The sequence below is a fragment of the Pelecanus crispus genome, chromosome 10 (genome assembly GCF_030463565.1).
Source record: "Pelecanus crispus isolate bPelCri1 chromosome 10, bPelCri1.pri, whole genome shotgun sequence".
NCBI classification, from domain to species: Eukaryota; Metazoa; Chordata; class Aves; order Pelecaniformes; family Pelecanidae; genus Pelecanus; species Pelecanus crispus.
The window spans coordinates 36,984,336-37,007,787 of record NC_134652.1 but is presented as its reverse complement, the minus strand read 5'-3'; the positions used below and the strand labels follow the sequence as shown (position 1 = coordinate 37,007,787).

Genomic DNA, 23,452 nt, shown 5'->3' with positions numbered 1-23,452 from the left:
GCTGGGTAGAGGAAGGGCGGCAGAGCTGCGAGGTACTGGAATGCCAGCAGAAATGATCCTTGTTCAGCACATACATCTAAGAAAGTTAACGTAGGGTTTGGAAGGAGAAGAGTAGTTTTCTGGAGGGCAGCACTGCACTGTGGTTTGGGAGGGCATTTTACGAAAGACAGCGCAGAGGAGCTTCGTTCAGGCTTTTTTTGTTCCCCCCCGCCAAGGGGGCAGATGGAAAAAAGCCATTTGCTATGTGCCTTACATTAGCTGGGGTATACCTTGACTTTTATAGGGCATCTTTGGTTAAGTCTTTAAGATCTAACTAGAAATTAACCGAAACCAGAAATCAAATGACAATTTTAATAGACTTTAGAACAGAGTGTACGAGTATAAAACACTGGTTTTGTATTTCAAAAGTTGCAGGAAGATAGCCAGTCATTTTAAACAGTCTTCTACAAAACATATGCCAGTAGATTACATAAAACACTATATACAATATAAAAGAGCAGAAAACAATCCTCACTGTAAAAATAATTTAAAACAAAGTATTTCAATTTAAAATATCTCCTATAGCACAAACTAATACATTGTGACATGCAAGTGAAAACTAAACATATTGCATTCTTTAGTGTAGCCAAATAAGAGCTGTATTAAATTTGGACAATGAGACAACATGCCGACACTTTCTGATGAATACAGGAGGCTGTTCTTAAATATTTATTAACTGATGTAGCTTATGTTCAAAGAACAGCTACTATACATCTTCCAAAATGTAATAAATATTAAAGCAAAGTATCTGAATAATCTACATCGTAGAGTTCATTTGGGCCAATGTTGAAAAAGTGGTTTATAGAAAAATGCCGTTTCACTTACTACTGCACTGTGCAATCTTACAAAATAGTTCTAAAGGCTTGGAAACAATCTGCACTTGAAAATTTGCAACATCCAGTTTTAAGGCAGCCTAGCACTTGAATACACAATGTAATAATTGGAGTAGCTGCTTTGCTTTTAAGATGCAAGGTGGAGCTAGCAGGTGGAAAATCATTTTCCCCACCTGAGACATGAGCTCCGAACAGCGCGCTGCCAGGTCAGGGTGTTCGTCTGTGGTTTATCCACTCAGCAGGGCAAGCAGAGGCTCTCGGTATTCGAGTTCGTTTCTCCTGCTTTCGTTGCGTCAATAAGGATAAAGGAAGAGCTTATTTTTTTGCGCCTTCTCACATGCTATTCTGAACTCAGCCTAGCTTCCACATTAGAGCCTTGGCAATTTATCAAAAGCTATTTTTAATGCAAGCTGCGCTATATTTTTGACTTTTGTATGCGACGTGAAAAACCTTTTACCGTGGGGAATCCATTTTGTTTAAAATGCCAGGATTATCATTGCTAAGGAGCCAACGTCAACATCGCTTCGTGTCCACAGGAAGTATTAAACTCGGTAACCTAAGCGTTTTCACAGCACTTCTTGATCAGCCTAAAAAACATCGGATTGATTTCTCAAGTGCTCGCCGTCTTGTTTCCATTTAACTATCTACTCACATTTAAGTATGTCTCAAACATACAAAGTAACTGTAAAAGCAAAAAATTAGCTGCCACAGTAGGTCTTAGAAAATGCCAGTGTTTAATGACAGACTAGGCGAGAGTGAAAGGTTTAGCAGAAGCATGAGAAGGTTTTAAATAAACCAATCTGTTACGAAGCAAGAGGTGTGAAAATACCATTCTTTGGTCTAAATTAGCTGTTCCCTTTATATTAGTTTAACATTCCAATGGCTTTTTCAAAACTGTTTAAAAATAATATAAGCTAAAATTCGGTAAGCAAAAATATGTATTATATACATGGATGCCTGATCAGACAGATGAACTTAAAAGTGAAGATAGTGACAATTGTTTAGATATTCATGGTACCTTAAAAAAAAAAAAAAAAAAGATGAGTTAGTGTTGAGTGCGCAGTAATAGAATTTTATTGAAAAAGGTAAAAAACTAAGCATGAAAATCTGTTTTAGTTGTTTATAAACACTACATCCTTATGGTTTTGTTGCTCTAAATTCAGACGTAAACGTTCATTCTGACATGCCAAAGCTCCTAATGCTGGTGGAAAGTTCCTGTAACCAGTCAGTGATCACTCTACAACTTGTTGCTTGGATGATCAGTCCCTGCAGCTTCATTTGTATAAGCTGAGTCATCAGCTGCTGATTCGTCTTGTTCAACTCCATCTTCCCCGAACCCGGGTTCCTCTTCCCTTTCAGGAGCATCCTCATCCTCTATGCCATTGTAAAACTCTTCGATCTCACTCTCATCCTCCACATCTAAGCTCTGACTACGACACGAACCACTTTCACTACTACTCCCGCAAGAGCTAGAAGATATGATATCGTCTTCAGAATCTGAGTAAACCTCAGCACCATGGAAAATATAGCGATTTGGTGGTAAAAAGAGATACTGAGTACCTGAAACAGAATTTTAAAAGTCAATAAAAGGCTAAGATAAATTATTCATATAAGGTCTTGCAGACTTCTGGTTAGAAGGTACCCACCCGCATATATGTATTTTCCACAGTGAAATTTCACTGACAAATCAGATTACGTTAGGAACGCATTTATTTCAACGTATGTGTATTTATTACGAAGCACATAACAAACGCTTCACTGGAAAGCTCAGCATTCCTTCTCCCCCCTCCCTTTGACACAAAAGAGCATTTAATGTTTAGCAGCTTTTTTCATTGGTACATGTATTCACAGCTAGATTTCCAGTATTTGTAGCAGAACTGGAGGCCCCTGCACAGAGTATTTGACAAAGGTTAAAAATAGCCTTTGCTTTGGAAAGTTGCAATTTAACACCTGGTTCTTCATCCACACCGATTTTCTCGTGTGATAGCTCTTTACTTCGTTAAGAGCCTGCATACTGGAAAGCTTCCTTGGAAAGTCTGACATTTCTTTCAAAATGTGCCTGGCTCCAGCTGTAAGATTTGCTTTTCAACTCCTATCGTGACTTCATCTTTCAGTTCTACTGCCATACCAAATGATGGCCTAGTGTGACCAGCTTCTTAACACCTGAGATGAAACTAATTTTTCTGACAATGCATTTGATAACGTTAGAAATGGATTTATTTTTTGATACTTACCTTCAGCCTCCTAAACTTTGATCTTTTTTAGGGAGTAGGTAATCACTGATTATAAAACCTATTTTGAATTACAAAAAAATTTCCTATCGGTTTCTCCAAAATAAATAAACAATACAGTGATGAGTTATGTAGACACTTGTCTGAACAAAAATAACCACCAAAACCCACTGACTCCCTCAAGGGTATCTTACTTACTTACTGCTTTAAAGTAAGTCTAGAATAAACATCTCGGCCAAAAAATGCAAAATACTGGAATGAGTTAACACTTACCATCCAGCCTTTTGCTTATCTGTTCTTTTGCAGATCTGTTTACCCAGCACTTCTTCAATATTTCATTTTTTTCTTTATTTTCTCCGTTGTTAGATCCATTTTCCTTCATTGTTTCAGAGTTCATTAATTCACTACTAGGATTTTCAGGGTTTTCTGGCGATGTCTGTGTGTCCTGAAGCTTTTCCTCTGTGCAGGTCCCTTTAGTTTCTGAGGCAGGATCACAGTTTTCTACCTTACATTCAGCTGGGTGTTCTGAAGACACCACCGAAGTATCTGGTGGAGTCATCCTTTCTGGTGAACTAGAGTCCTCTGAAATGTTTAAAGGGGTAGGCGGTAGCTCGGCTGAGTGTATTTCAAGCTCCCTGTGCGTTCGTGGAGGCTTTTCTGTTATTTCTGAAAGTTTTACTGAGTTGTAGCAAAGTTTTGTATATTCGCTACCTAGCCTTTGACATAATTCATTAATAATAACATCACAGTCTCCAAGAAGCTCCACGTCAAAGTGTAGATGAGGCAAAGGTTCTCTATTAATTAAGATCTGAGGCACTTCGTGGGGAATGGAACCTATATATAGAGAAGAGAATTTAAAGGTAGTCACTTCAGTTTCACTTTCAGCAGAGATCTACTTAGAAAGTTTGATTCCTGGGAATTCTCTTCATACCTTCACTTGCAGTAAGACCAGAACAGACAGATCAGGACGAAGACAAGCAAATCTCAAATTTAACAATAGCAGTTTGAGGTCCTGTGCCTACTGTAGCCTATCTAGATTTCTTCCCCTGTTTTTTCCAGTAAAAAAGTGTTGTTGTTCTCCATCACCAAGGAGCACTTGCACAGAAATACTGACTCCAGCAATGTTTGGTCAAGTGTTAAAAAGATTATTAGAATTAGTACTATAATCTCTTACAAGAACCGTGCTGATTTTATGCATTCATTTTATGTCCTCAAGTGTACATGAAGAATATATACTGCTGGTAAATGACATCCCATTAATTAGGTCAAAATATTTCCAGGTGCAATCTACACTGTACAGCGTCACTCAATCCATTTCTGACATTTAGGCTTCCAAAACCCACCAGGTTGGTAACCTAGCACTGATTCCTCAGATAACCGGCTCATGAAATCCAGTTCTAGGACACAGAAGGAGCAACGGTTTGTGTAGCGGATCCTAACTTTCCAGTCCTTACACATTTGCCGTCAGCCTAGACCCTGGGCTCTGCCTCTTGGGCAGCGAAGAGGCTGTTACTGCAAAGGCCGCGGGTGCGGTACTGTTCCCAGTTAGCAGCAGACGCTAAGGCCACGTCCTTCTCAGGCTTACACGTGAAGAGAGTTTCTGTAGTACCAGTAAGTCTTGCACGCGGTAGGCAAATAATCACCTGTCATGGTTATTTTCTCAGCCTTCCTGCAGGGCGTTTTCCTGTAACGTGTATTAGCAGAGATGGTTTTCCCTATCGCTTTTAAAAGCTAAGGATCCAAATGGTGACACACTATATAATGCCCACTGTGTATCATTTAGTGTTCAGTACTGACTTTGAAATAAGCTACAACTCTGACACCCGATGTGTGTCTGATTGATCTGATTTTTTGATACTACGTTTATCTTTTTAAAGATAATTCCTTTCTGAATCTTTCAAGTAACTCTGAAAGCATATTGCAAGCAGGGAGAGAATGAATTGAACCTCAGAACAAAGTCAAGTTTTAGGAGAGTAGTTTTTCAGATTATCATTTCACTACCTTGAGATCTGGCTGGAGTGTAGAAAAAGCACTTAGAATTTGTTACGTTCTCTATTTTGCATTTCAGCTTTACGTAGGCAATCAGTTTTCATCTTGGAAAACTAGATGCTTAATCTAGTTTCTTCACTGAATCAAGCCAAAAGCATTTCATAGAGCTCTTAACTGAGAATTTCCCTTTTGATCCAAACTTTTGGAAGAAAATTTTACCACAGGTAGTCACTTACTTGGAATCAACGCTACTGGTCTTACTTTCAGTGAAGACCCAATAACGATAAGGAGATCAACTTCATTTTTGTCGTACTTCATGGCGCGATGGAACTGCTCAGGTAAGTTCTCCCCAAAGAACACTATGTCTGGCTTCATGATAGCGAGCGGTTCATCAGGTGGACATCTGGGACATCTCGGTACAACCTGCATTAGAACAGCTTCTATTACTACAATTCAAGGCTGTGCCCGTGAAAACGTCAGATTTTAGCAATTCACAGTGACTTATTTTGGCAAAAGAAAAGGAAGTTTCAGCGGTATTTCCTCATTTTGTTTTTCTGTGGATGTACAGGCAAGTACATTTCTTACTCTAGCCTGTAGCAACTGCAAACAGAAATAAAATTGCAGCAGGAATAAAGAGGGAGTCCTCTTAAGTCGAAAGGGAGAAACCATGCAGATCTACACCACAGTTCTTACATGACAACCGAGCCAAAGTGCAGAAGTCATGCTCAGCACCAATAAGTAATTACCTCCTATTTGATAGGGATGTATTTTTCTTGGTTTAATCAGAGCAAAAACCTAGATTTCGCTGTCAGTTTCCATTACAGGATCTGATATAAACCCCTTCCTAATCAAAGAGTATATTGTAGAGCTTTACCTCTCTACTTTCTCCTCTCCTCCAAAAGGGTACGCGTGTTATACACATAAAGCAACACGGCACTGTAGCAGGTGGCTAGCAAAAAGCATACAGGACAAGAACAGAGCAAAGAACTTGGGTTTGGTCTCCCTTTTAAACTTTTCCAATTCCTCCAAAACCAGAGCAGAATCCTTGTTCACTAAAAAAAGTGGACAAGAGTTACATTTGTGGAGAATTAGGTTCCCTTTCCCCTCGCAACCAGAGGATTTTCTGATCCTTCAACTCTTTCCTGTCCTAAGGCTTCTTCAGAGAGAAAAAAAGCAAGCAGACGAGCAATGTGAGTACATACAGACAATACTTCAATTACTCCTGAGCAATGTTTCTTTCAAATAGTTCGTGTCTTCTCAGCTGTAATGTTACAATACAATACCCCAGATTTCTAAGGAGCTAAATGTAGCTGCAATCCTACAGCAGTCATCACAAGCAAATTAGCGCTATGTTAAGGTGTAAAGAGAGGTATATTACCTCTTGTAATAGGAAAATACATGAAAACTGACATTTAACTGCATAACAACTCCCTATTGTACACAGAGTACATGCAGAAAAAATAATACAGAACTTAGAAAGTTTAAATCAAAGAACTAGTTTATGGATGTCTGCAGTAGGACAAAAGACAATGCTTTCCATATGAGAAAACATCACAAGTAAAAGGCCTTCCGCCAGTGTCAAAGGACCTTTCCCAAAAATTTAAGTATTTGAACAAAGAATCCAATCCTTCTTTGAAGAAAACCTTGTCGGAGGGATGCGTAAGAAGCAATATGGCACAAGAACTAGGAATTGGTATGGAGGAAACCTTCACCACATACCCAAGCTAAAGAGCGTCTAGTAAGCCCATGCTGAAGGGAAACCAACTAAAGAATTCCCCAAAAGGGAGCAGATGGGTAGAATGAATCTTGAACTTTTTCCTCAGATCTTTACATATTAGAAAGAGAGCTCATAACACGCAAACAGCTTAAACTTTTCTGAAGCTTTTTACCCTGCTGTCCCTTCTATTGATGTTAGTGATGCCTTTGTGCTTTCAGTTGGAAACTTTAGGAGGGAAAACAATTTGCTCTGTATTAGGAGGATGAAATGAAGACCTCTAACTTTTGATTTAAAGAGACCAAGTAATATTAACTGTTTCCCTCATTTCTCACAGAAGTCCAGTGACTCGTGACTTAATGCATCTCTGTAGAGCAACTGATGTCCCTATCCAAATCATCTGAGTCACTGTAATGGGCCCGTTAATGTGTTTTTACACTACACTACTCACCAGCTTCTTTGCTAATCTTCAGAAAGGTCGTCAGTAAGGGGGAAGATCTATTCTTGAAAGCTGAAATTGATACCAAGAAGTTAAAGCTAGATAATGGGCCACTCAGTTGCCTGGGGTCCTTTTTCCCTCCAGAAGTAGCACTCCCCCAAACCACCCCCACCTCTGCTGATGTATTTCTCTAATGAAAGAGAAATGGAATTTCTCATTGACTACTGATGTTATCTGTGTATCAAAACCAAGATTAGTAAAGATTACGTCGGTTTAAGAATATCCAAGAACTGGTGCCTGTTTCCCATTTCTTGGGCCTTTTCTTCCTAAATCTGAGACCCTTTCACTATTTCTTGAAGCTGCCTAAAATAGTCAAAAGCAAAGTAAAAGTGGTATTTTTGGAAGTGACTGAAAATCGGTTCACTCAGAATTTCTCTCTGTGTGATTTATAACTGCTGCTGCTTCTCATCCAGAAGGATGGCTGTGGACAGCAACCACGAGGAAGAATCATGCTACAGGGAACTAGCACATTATCCTGGAAGGGGCAAAAGAATGAAGAGCAGCAACGGGAAGTTGATAGTTTTCTAAACAGGTGATCTCAAACAATTCTCAGTCTATAGTATGTTGAAAGGAAATCCCAGCAGAAAGATGCTGAAGCACTTACGACCATCAGAGGATGGACCAGAGCAAAGGGAAGGTGGTATTTTTAGGGAAAACTAAGGACCTGGGGCCACGTATAACTGAACTTTAAAGGAGCAGAGGACAGCAGAGCCTAGAAACTGGACTATCTGTTGGGACCCAGGTGCCAAAACCATTTTTGTGAAGGGGGACTCGTTAGAGGACAAAGCTGTTGAAAAGGACAGTGTTTTGGTTTTTAAGTACAGAAAAGGTTTCTTTTGCTATCTAAGGAACCAAATTCTATATTCTAAAGAGGCAACAGAAAAAGAAACTGCATAGCACTGGCTTGGGAAATGTAGGCTATGGAATAAAGCTAACGATGGCAAATAGAACAAGTCTTTTTTCCAGGCATAAAGAAGGAAGGCTATGCTTTCTTTCAATAGTGCTATTTCTTCTTGTGTGAAATTATATTTGGCAATAACCATATTTATTTGGCATTATGAAAATAATTCAGTATTACAGCTGGGGCCTGCCCTGGAAAGATATACCTGGCAACAGTACTGTAAGATTAGGCCTGAGAGATTGAGTGTAAAAATCTTCTTTGGTCTCATCTTGGGAGCAAGACCCCTCTTTCTTCTCATTATGCAGAAGTATTGCTACAGGCTTCTCTCCCCTTCCCCACGCTTCCATTACTGACCACCAGCAGGGACAGGCCAGCAGGGCAGAAGTTTGGTTCAGCATATAAACGTACAATGATTAAAGTGTTGTTAGGAAAAGGAGTTCTGACCACTAACAATCAAACCAGAAAATGACAGAATGCTTAGGAATGGTTGTTTAGAAGGGAAAAAACCTAAACTCCAACCAGCTGGCTTTGAAGGTAAAGGAGCAGCAAACATCTGTAAGATAAAAAGTTCTCAAAAATAATATTAATAGCAAAGTAAACCAGATTTCACATTCAATATTTCAGTGTTACAAAGCTTCAGGCTTATGAGGTTCACGTTTCTTGAAGCTTTAACTCAAACATCTCTACTGAAAGGCTTTCATCGAGTTTCATTTCAAATGTAATACTTGAAAGATTTACATCCCTTCCATGTTTCTCATCTAAAGTTGCAACTGTGGACTCTTAAGCATTTATCAAAAACACATGAGCCTGCAGAAAAAGAGTCCCCTTCCATCTGTATAAACAAGATCTTTTTGATCAGAGAATCATCGTCTCTGTTCCTTCAAAGGAAGGGGAGGAAGAGCAAAGAGGGTCTCGCCAAGCCAAAGGTTCATCTGCTCTGAGAGAGCAGAACTAACTCCTGCCTTGGCCCTGGGGCACTTCACGGCCAGATGTGGGGCGTTCGGAATATGGATTAGTTCAGAAGTCCTAGAAAGTGCGTGTCAGATGTCTCATTTGATCCTCTTCCTTGCTGAGAGGCTGCTCTGTAGTTAGCAGTTTCTCCATGCATCATCTACTGTTAGGCGTATTTTTAACATAGGTAAATGCTCAAAGAGCAACCAATGTTATGAACAGCTAAGAATGCTTGCTCTGTGACTGCGAGTTCAGAGTAACTTAAAACAGGTATAAACCCAACTCTCTACTTACCGTTTTAAACTCTACTTTTCTTGGAGGTGCCATTAAAGATGGACTGTGTTTTGTTCTGCTTTTTCCCATTACCTAATTTTTGCAGTACATTATTTGAGTATTCTTTTAAATACTAGAGGAATGTTAAAATACAACAGATAGGCGCTTTATGAAATACATGCAAAGATACGTAGCCTTTTAAAAGCAGATCTTTTAAGCAATCCAAGGGTGGTATTCTGGGGTTTTTTTGAGAGTTACTTATTAGAAAGCTGCAGTGAGTTAAAGTAGATTTTTACCTGATTGAAAATATCTCCTCGAACAACTTCACAATCAACTTTGTATTTACAGATCAGGCAGGAAGCTGTTGCAAAGGAACCTGAGGGGAAAAACCCGTATGATAGAAATAAGGACTTTCAGTCATTAAGATTTGGTCTTTTTGCCCAACCTGTTTTGACGCAAAAGCTGTTACGTTGCAGTGCCATAAAAATCAGTCATTAAAAAGTAATTTAAGGTAAGATACTTGTAGTATTCAAAGTAATTCTTCTAGATGTTAGTCAGCAGAAATCTTGGCTTAGGAGCAGAATATACCACATGCATGTCAACAAAAATTATATTGTATCCTCTCATTCCCCCAACCTGTGCAAGCATGTGCAAGGAGGGGAGAACAGACCTTCCCTTTCCCTCTTTATACAATTAACAGTAGTGCCGACAGCTCTGCAAACAGCAGTGGCAGGACATGAACCCACATGAACTCAAGAAACTGTAGTTATCAAAGGGCAAAATAAGTAAGAAAATGCATTAGAAGCATATAGTTGCCTTTGCTGTAGGCAACTAAATAGCAGTACTGTTCCTTTCAGCAGAAGTGACAAGTTACGGCTATATTATTCAAACTGAAATATGCTCTGCTTAGCTACCATGTTTATTATTTGGCAAGACCGTGTTAAGTTGGTTGCTCCATCCAGCCAACGTGGTAGCTTTAGAGCTGGCCCGTTTCTGAAGCAGCCGAAGGTGATGCCCGAGTATCTGGTAGAGCATTCGTGTCTCTATCTGTCTAAAGGAAAGCTTATCAGGTGGCTAAGGCACACATGAAAATACACAGCGTGAAGTCCTTGTGGCAAACTAGAGCGGCCTTTTGGTGCGCACATGTCCGAGAGAGAGGCCTACAAGGCCTTTTATCTGCAGAAGGAATAATGCTGCAAGTTGACAGAATGCTGAAGAATGAAGTGAAAAATTGACAGATTTTCTCCTAACTGTGAAACAAGGCTTAAAACCAAATAATAATAATTTGGAGATCTTTTTGACCCTGCACTGGAACGTGCCGGTCATACAGTAGGAATCTGGAGCTCTCTAATCTCTAATGGTGATGCGAGGGCAGTAAGAAAGCCCTGTGACGGAGTCGTGTACAGGGGGGTACAGAAGCCTCTCTTCAAAAGGAAACTTTTAGAAAGGTAGCCATTAAGATGTTGAAAGCTTTGCAGAAGCTAGGAACAGCTAAAAACCTCTGGTACCAAAAACTTTACCTGGAGTGTTATTTTAAGCCAGTCAAACCAAAGATACTTTCTGCTCATAACCTACGCACAGCAGCCACCAACACTTACACTGCTAAATGAAGGGATTCTGGGACTAAGTACGGTATCAAAATATGCTTTGGGGATGTTGTATCTGGGTAAACCAGCAAAAGCACAGAAAAACTTGGCGCAGACCACTTATGAACAACTGGTAGTTTGGGTCTGCTCATCACTGCTGGTGTGGAAAGCGCACAGCTTCTGAACCACTTGCTCAGCATTGTGACTCCCAGAACTTGAGGGATTCCAAAGACTGCAGGAAGTATGACAGTTATTACTTGCTCATTATAATGTGTTTGTAGTAATAATTTAGTCCTGTATACAGCGTGTTAGGGACGTGTCTGTCAGGCTAGCAGACCTAACACTGTCTGAGGCACCTGTTGCTACCTACTTGCAACTCTATTATGCGAGTTACTTTTCACTGTCAAAAGGACTTGATCAAGAAGTTATGCTGCCCATGCACGAGGCATGCGTAGCCAGCAGGTCACTTCAGCTATGGCAATGGCAAGGAATACAATCTAATTCCAGACACGCTGGTTGAATGCAAAAGCCATTTTAAATTCAGAAAATGCGTCCAAGATACAGTAGTTTTCATAGTAGCAACTTCACTGTAGGTCTGCAGTGTGAGGTGGGTTCAGAGGTTTATATATGAACTCCCCAAATCATTACAAGGTTCCTTATCATCTGGCACACTCATGATTAACTTGCCATTGCCACAGCTGGACAAAAAGATAGACTAAACCCAGCAGTATGAACCATTACGTAGCAGTTTGTTTCTCTTTAGCCACTACCAGAGTCAACTAGCATTTGCTGAAGAACAGCACAACTGTATGTCAAATAAAGCTCGATATGCTCAAACCAGCATTTTCCAAAGGCCTCAAAACCTCAAAAGTCCATAGCATGTTTTTAAAGATTTTTTTTTTTTAATTTAAAATCAACTTATACAGGACATGCACTAAAGATGGTCTGAAATCTAATCGCTGTAGTGTGGAACTGAAAAAATGGGAAGCTTGAGTGTGGCAGTGATGTGCAAAAACACAACCATGTAAGAAGTTCATGATAAATACCTCATACGGAATGACAACCAGAAGAAGATGCATGACACGCTAAGCACAAATGGAAACTAGCACTAGATTTGGGTTATTGACAGGTAGGATTCTACCGCGTGCTGTTTGGTCACCACGACAGAGCACCATGTTTGCTCTGTCTGAAAGAAGAAAACTGACAAATCTGGCACTGAGCTAAGCTTTGTAGATAAGGAAACCAAGTGAGTCTGGTCCCTGGAAAAGGTGGAATTAGACAGACAGGTCTTACAAACATGCCAACACTGCTTTTAAACAATTTATTTGCCAGAAGTCTACTAAGTGATCCAAACGTGCACTTTAAGAACTAATTTTCTGCATCCTTTCCTTAAAAATGAATCCTTGAACTTTTAGCTTGACATTTGCAAGTCCTTGGAAATGGAAAGCATATCAAGCAACTAATTAAGGGATTCCACTTAATTTGGTATCATAATTACAGAATGTATATGACATGGCAGGTGTAAGAAGATGATCTTCAGTTCAACTGAACTGAACTGGTGATTCATCCACAATATTTTATACATGAGGTAAAGTCACTGAAGTGTCAGGATATTTTAAGATTTCAATGGAATACAACCTAAATAAAGAATCAGGTAACACCAAACTCCATTTCATTGATAGACAGTGAGAGGGACCTATGAAAAGACTGATGTCCACACTGTGTTCTCACACAGGTATATAGAGAACCACCAAATACGTTTTAAAAGTTAAGGTCTAAGCTTGTGCGAACAGGGTGTGGATCTTCGCTGATACACAAAGACCACCATTTATCAAGCATGATTTCTGAAAGAAGTATTTCCACTTGAAACACTTCTGCTTTAAATACTGAAGTTACCTAAAAAAAAAGTTCAACATTTTAAAAGCAGAGTATTTGTTGCCAAGAGATACCAATTCAAGAAAGAAAAAAAATAATTCCAATAGCGGTTACCTTGTCACATGCACCAGTAAAAATCATTCCTACACGTAAAATAAGAAACTAAAACCACTAACCATGACACTGTATTATCCTTTGGATTCCTGCAACCTGTTCCAACGTGTCTATATTCTGAGTATAGTTGCGAAGTAGTTTGCCTTCTTTATCCATCAAAGCTATGAACTTGTGACAGAGAGATGGCTGGAATTGTCCTGGATAGATTTCCTAGGGAATTGAGAAGTACGTTAGAAAGTGTAAATGGACGGATACACAATGTCTTTCTTCCAACTGCAGCAATTCACACAGAGTTAAATATTATCAGTAATGATTATATCAGCAGTTAATGTCGTCACTCCCTTTGCATTTTGCCATTTCTCTCAGATCCAACTCTCCTTTCAACAGCTGAGCTTCCAATCATGTCAGGATGTATTGCTCCATGCAAGTTGGTATTTTGTTCTTCACACAGCATAAAAGCAAGGTTTAGATCTTGTTTGGTTTGGAGAATTATGAAATAGGAAAGCCTTCTTTCCTTTGTGTCAAGTAACCTCAGTATTTGTTATTAGAAACATATATGGTTTAACTGCAGTCCGACAAAAATTTCATGAGGAATTTGGATTCTGGTCTTGTGGTTTGGGATAAGCAGTTTTTACTCCTCAGCATTATCAGCAGCCATTCCTAGAAGATGGAAGCCCAGAAAGCAGAATGGCATTGGATATAAAGGGGAAGGCAGGTGGTACTCAGACCAGCTGTGCCAATTTAGCCACTTACAGCAGTCATCCAGTTAAAACCACCTGGCTTAGCCTGATCGATGCTTAGCCTGGCCATTACATGAAGGTAGAGGAGGTAGGTGTATCTAAAGAGCATATGGGAAAAAATGTAGGCACTTTTGTAGAATGATTTGATGTTTGCTCACAGCAAACAAGGAGCCTGCCAAAAGGAAAAATTAGATGTGGGCGCCCAGCTGAAAGCTGCACACAGGGAACCTCTGTCTAGAGTTGACCACCCCGGGGGGTACCTCTGGCTGCTGTGCGACAGGGAGGGCAGCAGCAGCAGCAGCGCTCTTGCTCGGGAGCATTTATGTAGGGGAGGAACTTGAATTCCAGACCCTCTGCTCTCCAGTCGCTCTCTCACCACTGAACAGCAACTGGGCTGGAGTCTCACCTGGGAAAGTGAGGCCTTTTCACAGGAAAAGCACAAGAGTCGCTGGCCAAAAGAAAGTTAGCAAGAAGGAGGCTGCTGCCTAGCTTTACGGCAGATACTTCAAGCTGAACCAAAAGTTTAGCACAATGGTGAACTGTTAAATTCATCTTTGTGACAGCTCTGCCTGCAGCTACCAAATAGCCTAACTATTAACAAACAAAAAAGACTTTTGCAAGGCATTTGTTTTTCCCCAAAATATTTCAAGTTACTCGTAATTCTGAAGCTGCATGGTTCTTTGGAGTTAAACTGCAGCTGTGATCAATGCTTGCTCATAGTGCTATCACCTAGATTATGACTAGGCTGTTACACTATTATAATCAGGTATTAATGTGGTCCTAACAGCTTTTATATCTTAGTCTGAAGAAGCAAGACATGTTCTGCCACTGAGCTCTGCAAATTCATTTGGCTGTTCTTTGCCCCTAGAATTAAAGGAACTTAAGATTTCATGGAATAAGAAATCAATATTCTAACTGAGCTGATGGAGAGAAAAGGAGGAGAAATTATATTAGTAAAAAAGTATCAGCCAAATTGGATTTAGACTCTTCTGGTAAAACCTGTGTATAGACAGGCTTCAAGTAAGTTGGATTTGCTGTTTGCTTTTGGGTTTTGGGGGTTTGGGGTTTTTTTGAATATGAAAACCCCAAGGAACTGAGTATATTAATGAGCATCAAAATGTTAGTATCCAGATAGGAGGCTTTCACAGAAGGCCAAGCAGCTGAAGAATGCATTGGGTTTTATTTTCCAATCTTTATAACATAATAGAGCAGTAGTATAAATTGTGAGCGAAGGGAAGAAAGAGTGAGCACAACTAATAGTGATTGATTTTCACAAGTCCTTACTGGTCCTGTAGTAATTCTTATAATATTTTAGTTTTGATTTTTGTCCTGAGGAAATTCCAGACTAAATGCAATTATTTTTTTTGTTTCTACATACGCCTACAGCTTCTACAATTCCTTCCCGTCTCGGAGATGTACTCCCTGCTTTTTAAACTGTTCAATATCACTAACATCTTTCCAAAAACTGCTGCTTTCTCCCTTTTAAGCGAACACAGTCCCTGCAAAAAGGTTTTAATTCTCTAAGATGTACAGACCCTTCTGACAGCTATATCAAAACCTGAAACAAGAACAAACTTATTAGTGCATGCAACTGCTTTAGTCCTCTTTACTGTAAATACAGTGATAAAATGTGAATGCATTGTATTGTATAACATTGAAGAGCATGCCACAGTGTATCAAATTCAAATGCAGCTTTCCACATGACTCATGTGCTGGCCAAAAGTTTCTTATATTTCATTCTTCAGAGAAAGTAACAGCAGCTAAGATTACTGAGGTTTGAGCCAATAACTACAAGTTTTTATTTATCCTCCCTGAAATTAGAGACACCATCTGAAATGGCTGTGTATATACTGAACTTGTAACAGGAACAGTTAAAATAAGCTTAAAAAAAGAGAGAGAGAGAATATTGCGCAAAATATTTCTAATATGGCTAATATGTGGTTGCATACAATGACTGAAGTAATGCTGAGGATATAAAATCGATACATTGCAAAGACCTGCCCCAGGAGAGAGTTATTATGCCACTGAATGAGGTCTCATGAAAGTAAATTCAATATATTAACACATTTTTCTATCTTGTTTATAAAAAAGACAAGGATACCATTTTGTTAACAGAATAGTTTTATACCTGATTTATGCATTTTAATATTGTTATCTGTCTTTACTGACCAAGATAAGAACTGTTGGAAAACCATACCTTTGCAAACTTAAAAAATGGCCTGGGATCCTTTCTGAAGTATTCTATATCAAACATTGCTTGAGGATCTGGAAGGTCTGGGAAGTCTACAGCAAGGCGTGCATAGATGCCATCTCTTGATCTAAAGTCAGGTATTCCACAAGACACAGACACCTGAAATATATTTTTGCAATCTGAAATAAGCGAAACTACGTATTTGGCTATAAAGAGTTGCTATGATACAAACTATTTGGGAAACAGCATTTCTGTATGCTCACAGTGCTCAGAGACATTAAGAACAAAACCAGTCTGGGTTCTCTGTATTTATTCTTTTTCTTACTTTTTTTCTTTCTTTTTTTTTTTTTTCCTTGTTTTGGACCAATATAACAATTCCCAAATCACAAGGAGAAACAGCACAGAAACGACGTTTGACAACTGGACAAAAAAACCTTTTAGTACAATCTGTACAGGCAGTAATAGGACATCAGAACTTACTTTTACTAGTGGAATTTTCATCAGAAGTGAACACAAATTTAAAATAACATTGCATTAAATTTGATTAGTAAGCATTCATTGATCTGCCAGCTTAGGCTTGGATTTTTTTTGTATGCTAACACAGTAACAGAATAGATTCTTACTTTTGATGAATAAACCCATTTTGATAAACATTGTTTATCAAAGCATTGTAGTAGTCAATAAAGACTAAAATTTATTGTCTCAGTCTACCCCAAAATAGTATGGGAAGAGGAGGAGAAGCAGGTGTATGATAGCAATTATAGAAAGAGCGAGCTTGGGTAACAGGAGTAGCAGCGCTCTTCTAACAAGCTGATTTGAATTACTCATCTTTTCTGCATGGTGTCACACCCTCTGTGCGTGAACAACAGAAGCAAAAAATGAGCGACTTTTGTATCATGATCTGGTACACAGGTATAAAGCTGCAAACGTACAACAGTTTATTACCATCGAAGAGCAGCACAAGTTAAAGTAAAATTCAGTCTACTGAATCTAATCAAACTCTCCTTATAATCCTCCCCCTCCCCAGCTCTTTCTTTTCTTTTCGAGTCCTATTCTTCTAGTCCCTCCAGCTCCATCAGGTATTTTAAGATATCCACTGACATTTTGCTTAAAAATCATTGCCTTTGTTTTAAATGCAAAAAATGACTAGGATAGAAAATGTTCTGGAACGGGTAGGTGTGGTCTTATTCCATAACTATTTTGCATGGAAGCAACTGTTGTAAGAGTTTAAATGTTAAAGAATATTTTCTTATAAGAAGGGAGATCTTGTCACTTCCAACTTAAGCTCCGGTCATGCAGCGTGCATCGTTCTAGTGGGCAGCTGTGCCTCCTCTTCCCATCTGGCACAGTTATTTGATTACAAGCGTTGTGAGGGTCACATCACCTGCATGCTGTAAAGAACTGGGTAAGTATTTAACCAACTGCCTACATATTCTCTCACTGTCATTGCAGCAATACATACCCCAGCTCCAGTCAAGACCATTATTTTTTTGCATTCTTGTAAAAGTTTCACAGCATCATCAATAGTATTAATATCTTTCCGTTTTTTTCTTTTGGGCGGTTCTGACAGAATGTTTATAACAATTTGCCACAGTGTCATATCATCCAGTTCAGGTGGCGGGATTGTTTCTGGTAGCAGGTCTTTCAGAATCGTCCGTGGGTCTGTACCTAACATGAGATGCTGCTGAACGAAAGTGTAGGGACCTAAGAAAATTAAAAAAAAAAAAAAAGAATTGAGTCAGGTATTTCAGATGATTATGATCATCGTCCCATTTATTAATGCTTGTTACTACAATTTTATTAATCCATGCTTCGTTCCTCAAAACCCCTGCTTCGGTCTAAATTCTGAAGTGCTAGTGTAGCGAGGGTTTTTTACTTACTATTTTCTGCTAACCTGTGAAGGGTGTCACAGAAAGTTAGTCACAGTAGAAATCCCTGTTCATAGCAAACTTGATGGCTCTTAGGGGTGTGCTTATTTAGCAACAAGATTTTCACAATGTATCTCCATTTTATGGCTTCGTTTGTATTTTTCCCAATATTTTGTAAGGTATTTACAGTAATAAGTTGAAGAGACAACAAACATACATACACACACTTTCTAGACATACTATAAAACATCACTCTAAAGAGAGAAATAGGACCCACCAATCCATGGATTTTTGTTTTTCTTTTAGGCGTCTAACGCTAATGATTTCAGACATGACCTCCTAAAGCCATCATATCGATCTTTGCAGAACCACTTTAGAGCAACAGAAGAAAACTAGGCACATCTTAAGAAGCTAAACTGACTTAAGGGGACCCAAATAGCTATCACTAAGGCTAGCTACAATACACATAAAGAAAACAATTGTTCTATGTATTTACCCAAAAGGTACCAACAGCAATCTTGTAACGTGGGATCAGCAAAGACAACGGCTGGGCAGATTTTAAGTGGAATATTGTGTTATCGTACTGTGTTTTCCTGCTGCTAGTCTTACCAGTACTGGCAAAATGAATGCCGTGGTGTTAATCACGCCTGTGTAAGACAGAAGACCTCAGGTCCCAACCCCACTGCACCCCGCAAGCGGCTGTCCCACCCAAATCACCAGTGACCTTAGCAGTTATCGTGCCTCTGCGCGAGGCGAGAACTTCCTACCGAGTTCCTGCCATGCTTACCTGTTCCTAATTTGCAACATATATGCAGACTAGTAATTCCCAAACAGATGTCACACTTAGGACAGTCAGCCCTACACATTGGCTAAAACTGTACAAGAATCATCTTGTTCCTTAAAGAATTAATACTAAGTAAATAGGCTAGAAATATGCCATAAATCTGTTCAATTTAGTGAGTGTATGCTTTTAATATGGATCACGGCAGGACTTCTGCACAAAAGAGACATTGACAATTTTAATCAAAATACAGCAAGTTTAAAGAGGTTCATTTCTAAACTCCTTAACATATAGAATACAGTCAACGATTCTAAGCTGCTCAAAAGCAGTAATTGCCTATTATTTTGCAACAGAAGAAATCATCTGAAGAGTGGAAAGAATTAAGAAACTGTTGAAAGGCAAACAGCATCTAAGAACATTATATAGCTTCTACCTATACGTGGTCTTGGGGTCCAGTCACTAGAACTTGCGTGTGAGGCTCTGTCATCTTCATCACTGTCACAGGAGTGAAAACCATTGGCTATGATTTCATCGCTAAAAAGGAAGTTATCTGCAAGACAGCACAACAATGGCGGGTTACACTTGAGCCAAATGGCACAGGTATATATTTAAATGCATCACAAACCCTAAATTTAAATGCTTTAAAATTAGATTGCAGTGAATTACAAATAGTAAAGTAGTGGCAGATTTGCCACTTTGACACAGAAAATTTCTAGGTTTTTTGAGTGTATAGATAACGCTTTCAAGCCTTCAGTAGCTTTACTGCAGGATTTGCTATCTTAATGTCGGGCTTCAGTGGGCTGGATGTTGACCTTAGTGAAATGTTCATTCTATAAAGTGTTGGGCATTAAGGACTTTGTATCTCAAAAAAAAAAAAAAAACCAAACGAGGTTTTAAAAGTACAATTAAAAATTCCTTTTTCTTACAATTCTCACTTCATTCAGCTCACTGAGAAATTGGGTAACATGAAAACACGTCACCTTTTATAGACCAATCTTTGACTAGGTTTTAAAGAGCACAGCGTTTTAAAAGAAACCCACAGATACACATCTGGATACAACCAAGTTACAGAACGTCGTTTGGCTGTTACCTTGCAGCTGAGCTGCGCTAGGCGACCACATACGCGCCTTTACGCTATTTCAGTTATGACAGAAAACGTGCTACCTCGAACCACCTTCGCGAAGTTTCTCTCACCCATTTCACCCTGCAGCTGGCTTTGGCTTAGAGTACCACACAGTTACTGCAGCTCAGCTCATGGCCTCAAGCCAGAGTAACTCAATCTAACTTCACCGTGTATCTAGATGAAGGAGCCCAGAGAAGGAGATACTTGTCTTACAGCATGCATTACTAAGCTAACAGTTAAGGGGAAATCTAAATCTTAACCTGAGCTGCTTATTAGAATTTGGACTACTAAACTTTTTTTTTAATTGGCTTTATTAGAAATAGCCACAGCAACTGTAGCTTAATTTGTTGAGATCTAAGACTGTGAACAAAGGAGAACAAGTTTCAGTCATGCTCTCCAAAGCAAAGAATCACTATAACAGTTTTCGATCTCTGTTTGAATAGACCCCTACAATATTTTAGCTAGGTTACTTCACTTTACTCTTAAATAAAGACCATCACAAAACACCATCGTTTTTTATTCAGAGATTGTGTTGTCCTGTTCTTTCCCCTGTTGGCATAAATACTTTATTCTGATTAAAACGGGAAGAGGCAGAGGACAGAAACTTGCTTTTTGTGCTTGCTGTCTTGTTCTTCTGAGACCACAGGTGCTCACTGACACTACTATTTCTTAGTAATCTATGCATTTCATTTACAGCATTTCACTTCCATCTCATTATGCACGAAGTCAGCGAACATATTATGCAAAAGCATTATGAAGAAGAAGGCGGCTGATTAGTACACATCAGTAAGCATGAAGTGCGAGCTTTACTAAAACGACCTTTATGTCTACTGTATAATCAAAGCTTACATTGTTAAAGACTCATCATATACAGGTCACATTGTTTTGTATTTAAGAAACACTGTGACAGATACAAGCGGGCTACAGTAACAGTTTAAAGGGAGCGATCCCTTCAGTCCTTTCAGGAATGGAGGGTCTTGCCAGAACTAAGCAATCCACAGCAAAACAAGCCTGAGGGTCTGAGTGACTTGAGCAAAAAGGCGTCATATAAGGCACTGATGAGAGTTCATCAGCTTTCCTCTTGTGCTCTTCCAGTGAAGTTTTTAAATGCCAAGGCTGTTTCAAGCTTATCGTCCAGCTCTGTTCCCTTTCGGATTGCTTCTGCGCAGGCAGAAACTGGCTGTGGAGTTTTACCATGGAGTTAAATGTAAAATGTCTTTAGCTGCATTCCAGGATAAAATGTAAAGACTTTACTGGCAGAATGCAGTATCTTAGAGCTTTTAATAAGTCTTTCCAAAGCGCTACCTTAAAAACCAAAATGAAACAGGAAACCCCCCCCCCCAAAAGCTATCTGTTTCAATAATGCAATGTAAGGTACTTTCGTACTGATGCTGCCCAACAAGTATGCTTCAAACATGATCTGCAAAGAAACTTCTCAGAAGGTTATAATTTAGTTTTGTGCTGCAGTCACCGAAATCTTAAGCGAGCCTGTAACTTGAAGTTATTGAAAGAGTTGTTCAAGACTGCCGCTCCCGTGCTTTCTGTGCGAGTTTCCAAGAAACAGAAATAAAACCATTGCAAGCTCTGAAAAGGGAACAGGGCTTACGGTTTGTCGTTTTTAATAACTCGCTGCCAGCGGCACGGCAGAGTGGATGCTTTCAGAAACGAGAGGCGAGCTGACCTCCTGCGAGGCCAGCACAAGACAAGAGGCTTCGCCAGGGAGCCCTCAGCACCGCGGTCGCCTGGGCCCCGGGCACACGGGCGCAGCAGCTCGCTCGCGTCCGCCTTGCGCCCGCGCTGCGGCCGAGGAAGGCGCCCGGCGGCGCCCGCGCTCCCCCCCGCGCCGAGCGGCCGCTGGCTGCGGCGCTCTCCCCGCGGCGGGCCCGGCCGGGAGCGACAGGGCCCGCGGGGCGGCACAGCCCGGCCGAGGGAGCGCCGGCAGCGGGGAGCCCGCCGCGGCCGCCGCCGCCTCTCCCGCCCGGGCCGGGCCGCCCCCTCCCGGCGGCGCGGGGGAGCCCGCGGGCCGTGCCGAGCGGAGGAGGGGAGGGATGGGGTCCTCACCGGGATGCGGGGCCGGCGCCTCGGCCGCCCCGTTTGAACACTGCGCCCGCCTGCAGCCAATGGCCGCCTCCGCCGCGTCTTCGCCGGGCGCCGCCTCCGCCCCCTCCCCCCGGCCCCGCTGCCGCGGCTGCGGAGGCGGCTCCGCCCGGGGCAGGCCCCGCAGCCCGGCCCTATTGTCCGCGCCGCTCCAGACCGCCGCCGCCTCGGCCGCCGCCGCCTCCTCCTCCGCCGGGCCGCCGCCGTCGCCCGTCACGGCCGCCGCCTCGCCCGCCGGCTCCGTCGCCACAGCGGCGGCGGGCGGCGGCCCCGCGCCCCGATCCGGGCGGCGGGCGGGTGCCGGGGGCCGCCCGCCGCCGCCGTCTTCCGAGTCCAGGCGCTGGCGCTTCGGGGCGGGCTCGGCGCTGTCGGCCGCGCCGCCGGGGCCGCCGTGGCGCGGCCGGGGGAGCGGAGTCTCCTCGTCCGCCATCTTGGAGTGAGCAACCGCCGCCCTCCCTCCCCTCCCTCCCGCGCGCCCGGCGCAGCGCGCAGCAGCGCCTCCGCCGCCCCCTCCCCCACCCCCAGGGAGCGCTTTAAACCCGGCACGTGACCGCGCCGCCGCCCACGCGGGCGCCCGCCCCGCGGAGGCCGCAACAACAACAAACCCGGTCACGTGGGGGGAGGGGGAGAAGGGGGGGGGGGCGCGCGAGCGGGCCGCGCGCGGGCGCGGCCGCCGTCACGTGACGCCCCGCGCCGGCCCGAGCCTCGCGTGGCGGGGCGCTTCTCCCCCGCCCTCTGCGGCGCGCGCGGCCCCCCCCCCCCGGCGCCGCGGCGGTTTCCCGATCGCGTGGCCGCGCCTCCCCGCGCGAGCCCGGCCCGGCAGAGGGCGGCGGCGGCGGCGGCGGGAGCCTCGTTCCCGCGTCCTCCCCTGCCCCCCTCGGCCCGGCCGGCAAATGGCGGCGCCGGGCTGGCTGGGCCCGGGCGCGGTGCCGCGCTCGGCGGGAGGAGCCCTCGGCCTCTCGGTGGCGGTGCTCGCCGCCACAGCTGCCCGGGCACCTGCCCGAGAACAAAGGGCGCGGCCGGCGCAGGCCCGAGGGTGCGGGGCGCCTGGTTGGGCCGCCCGCAGCCGTACGGCGCTCGCTGAGCTGCGGCCGGCGGGGAGGCGCGTAGGGGCCGCCCCGGGGCTCGGTTGGCGCTCGGGCAGCGTTACCGGGGGGCTCACGGCCGCCCTGCCTTTTGCGCAGACACAGAGCAGAGCGGAGAGTAAGAAGCGAAACATCCGCAGGGTGACAGCCTCTGCCGGGGGTGGTGGCGGGCCTGGGAAAAGTTTGGCGCCCGCAGGTTGAGCTTTGGGTAGGGATGCTTAAACGTGTTGGCGCGGTGACCTGAGCGACAGGACGTTCCTTCTGAGGGCGTTCAGCAGCGTCTGAGCCACGGCCGGCTTAAGAGCGGAGCGTGTGTAGCGTGCGAGAGACCCGATGGTAAATCGCAAGCGTTTGGGATTTGCTCTCACGACGGTCGCAGGCGCGTTCTTTTCCACGGCAGCGTTCCCTGGTGGGACGCGCACGGCGGGTCGCTGCGGTGACCTGTGGCTTTCCAGTGGTCTCTTCTGCTGCATGAACCGTAGAGACGATCCTTGGTGGCCGGCCGCAGTGCTGAATGGTGGCGCATGGCTGTGCGGTAGATGCGGAGCTGCCACGCGTGGGC

At 42.8% G+C, this 23,452-nt stretch overlaps 1 protein-coding gene across 3 annotated transcripts; it reads right to left on the bottom strand.

The window, feature by feature from the left end:
* Positions 1 to 337: 337 nt before the first annotated feature.
* On the bottom strand, positions 338 to 22,235 carry SIRT1 (sirtuin 1). Of its 3 annotated transcripts, XM_075717992.1 has the most exons (9): positions 21,770 to 22,235; positions 19,019 to 19,135; positions 17,399 to 17,640; positions 15,943 to 16,095; positions 13,068 to 13,215; positions 9,727 to 9,806; positions 5,329 to 5,515; positions 3,377 to 3,937; positions 338 to 2,432 (listed from the first exon to the last, which is right to left on the bottom strand). In XM_075717992.1, exons 1-9 carry the CDS (start codon positions 22,233 to 22,235, stop codon positions 2,110 to 2,112), a joined length of 2,277 nt encoding a protein of 758 aa, XP_075574107.1. In that variant the 3' UTR covers positions 338 to 2,109. The 3 variants fall into 3 exon arrangements, with proteins under 3 accessions (XP_075574107.1, XP_075574109.1, XP_075574108.1); XM_075717994.1 differs by lacking the exons at positions 19,019 to 19,135; positions 21,770 to 22,235 and adding an exon at positions 18,301 to 18,363; XM_075717993.1 differs by lacking the exons at positions 19,019 to 19,135; positions 21,770 to 22,235 and adding an exon at positions 17,831 to 18,214.
* Positions 22,236 to 23,452: the final 1,217 nt, after the last annotated feature.

Bases quoted from the DNA above. Each gene is read 5' to 3' on its own strand.
- SIRT1 (XM_075717992.1), bottom strand. From the start codon at position 22,235: ATGGCGGACGAGGAGACTCCGCTCCCCCGGCCGCGCCACGGCGGCCCC. The intron at 19,136-21,769 runs GTGAGGACCCCA...GCTGTCTTGCAG, and splicing joins GGCGCCGGCCCCGCATCCCG to ATAACTTCCTTTTTAGCGAT. The intron at 3,938-5,328 runs GTAAGTGACTAC...CTCTATATATAG, and splicing joins ACCAGTAGCGTTGATTCCAA to GTTCCATTCCCCACGAAGTG.